At 37.5% G+C, this 2,040-nt stretch overlaps 1 protein-coding gene across 1 annotated transcript; it reads right to left on the reverse strand.

Moving 5' to 3' along the window:
* Positions 1-689: 689 nt before the first annotated feature.
* LOC108731994 (uncharacterized) lies at positions 690-1,327 on the reverse strand. Its single transcript, XM_018462574.1, has 2 exons — positions 1,213-1,327; positions 690-1,081 (listed from the first exon to the last, which is right to left on the reverse strand). The coding sequence occupies exons 1-2, from the start codon at positions 1,304-1,306 to the stop codon at positions 765-767; spliced, it is 411 nt and encodes a 136-aa protein (XP_018318076.1). The 5' UTR covers positions 1,307-1,327; the 3' UTR covers positions 690-764.
* Positions 1,328-2,040: the final 713 nt, after the last annotated feature.

Genomic DNA, 2,040 nt, shown 5'->3' on the forward strand with positions numbered 1-2,040 from the left:
ATTTCCATGAAAATTGCGTTCGGCGATTTCGACGACAATGCCATTCCGGTGTTTTAAATGCAAATCTACAAAAGGAAAAACCGTAAAGGCATTATAATTTATATTACTACATGTGGCAGCGGCGCTTCCGGCGAAAGAGCATAGGCGCAGTTCCGGTCAGCCCCACGGGTTGGAGAGATCCTACATCGCCAGATTATGAGCCCACCGCCGCTTTTACAATGGATCGTCTGCCTCTGAGTCGTACGTCAGCAAGAATAATTCTGCGTTACCGCCGCTCGCGCTCGTCTTGCCAGCAAAATAATACAAACGATCGCCGAAGGGCTCGCGGTATAAATTAAAAATTATTTTTCTTTCTATTGTCCACGGAATAAATAATTTTGTCGCATTTATAAATATTCGCGTTTATATATCGATGCTTATTACCTAATCTAAGGCCGGTATTCATAGTCGGTTCTTATTTTAAGACCGTCTTAAGTAATTTCTCAAGATGCTAATACGGCCCTCTGATTGGCTTATGACATCTTAAGACTGTACTTAAAAGAGCCTCAAATATAAGAATCAATTATGAATATCGGCCTTAATATAATTATCATAAGTCACGTGCTTAAAAGCGAAAGGATAGACAGTGTGTAGTTTGCATGATTAACTCACAATTATATTTATCGATTTTCTACATTTGTGATGTTGACGATAGACAGGTATGTGTAACAAATAAATATGCCAGGTTAAAATAGATAGCGGAAGAGAAAATAGGTTTTTTTAGGCTACGCTAAGAATTGACCATTTTTTATGAATTCCACGATCGTCTGGACGGTGTTCTGGAAGCGTGTAAAATTCTCTCGACCATCCTCAGGAGATTTGGATTTGTAAATAGCGTTTGTGTACGCCGAGGTCAATTCGGATACCAATTTCTGCGCTTTTTTAGCGGCTGCCTCGATCGATCCCGTGGGCGTCTTAATTTCTTCCGCGGTCCTCACGATTTCCTGCTTAATGATTTCGACGAGCTTCGCGTCATCCTTCGCATTCGAATTCCCACTTGAGATCTTCTGCAGAATGTCTCCGATGACAGTTGTGTTCTCATCTTGTGATAAAATAAGATAAAGAGGTCTGAGTTAATCAAGAATTAAAATCTGGTCGCATGTAAATCTAGTAATAATTATTTATTATTTCTTAATAAATTAATTTTATTCGGTTCGGTTATATATCTTTCACCTGCGGATCGTGTAGGTGTTTCCCTAATTATCCTTTGAGACTGAGAGGCAGTGCTCGCCAGCAGGATGATCGCAACGACTGCAAACTTGGTCATCTTCGGAAATCGTATCGAGTAACAAACTGTCAATCGATTGTCCAGCCGCGCTCTCTCTCTTTTTATATGAATGCATCGTCCTCGCGAGAGTGCATCGAGTAGGGATGACATTATGTAAAATGTAATTTGCCGTTCGTCGTGTACGCGGTCGTTGACCATTATAAATGATCCTAATGAGTGTCATTAAAAAAAAAGACGCGCGCGAGAGAAAGTGGAGCGCCGCAAACGGCACGTTTCAAGAAAGTATGCTTTGTTTTGATTTCTACCCGTTGACAACCGGAAGAAATTAGCTCAAATAAGACAAGTGTAAAGCGAAGCATTTCTCTTAATTACCTGCTTAATTTTCGTCTGATGAAATAAATATCTGTAATTAAAAGAGTGCTGGGCATTATGAAATTATTCGGAATAATTCCTTAATACATACCCTAATTTTGCCATGATCTTCTAAAGAGAAGAATAAAACGTCTGAATTATGTTAATAAAGATTCGTACATACACTGTAAAAAATAAAATGTTAATTTTAACATTTTTGCATGTCTCAGAAAGTTCACTATACGATTATACAATAAGTTAAAATTAACATTTTATTTTTACGGTGTACAGAATGTCCTAAAATTTGCTACTCAAAATATTATAGTAAGACAGTTCTCGAAAAATTAAATAAAAAGGTTTGTAAATTTTTATTTTAAGCAGTAATTTTTGAGATAATAAAGTTTAAACATGGCCAATTACAG

The sequence above is a fragment of the Mycetomoellerius zeteki genome, unplaced genomic scaffold (assembly GCF_001594055.1).
Source record: "Mycetomoellerius zeteki isolate Tzet28-1 unplaced genomic scaffold, Tzet1.0 scaffold145, whole genome shotgun sequence".
In the NCBI taxonomy this organism is placed as follows: Eukaryota; Metazoa; Arthropoda; class Insecta; order Hymenoptera; family Formicidae; genus Mycetomoellerius; species Mycetomoellerius zeteki.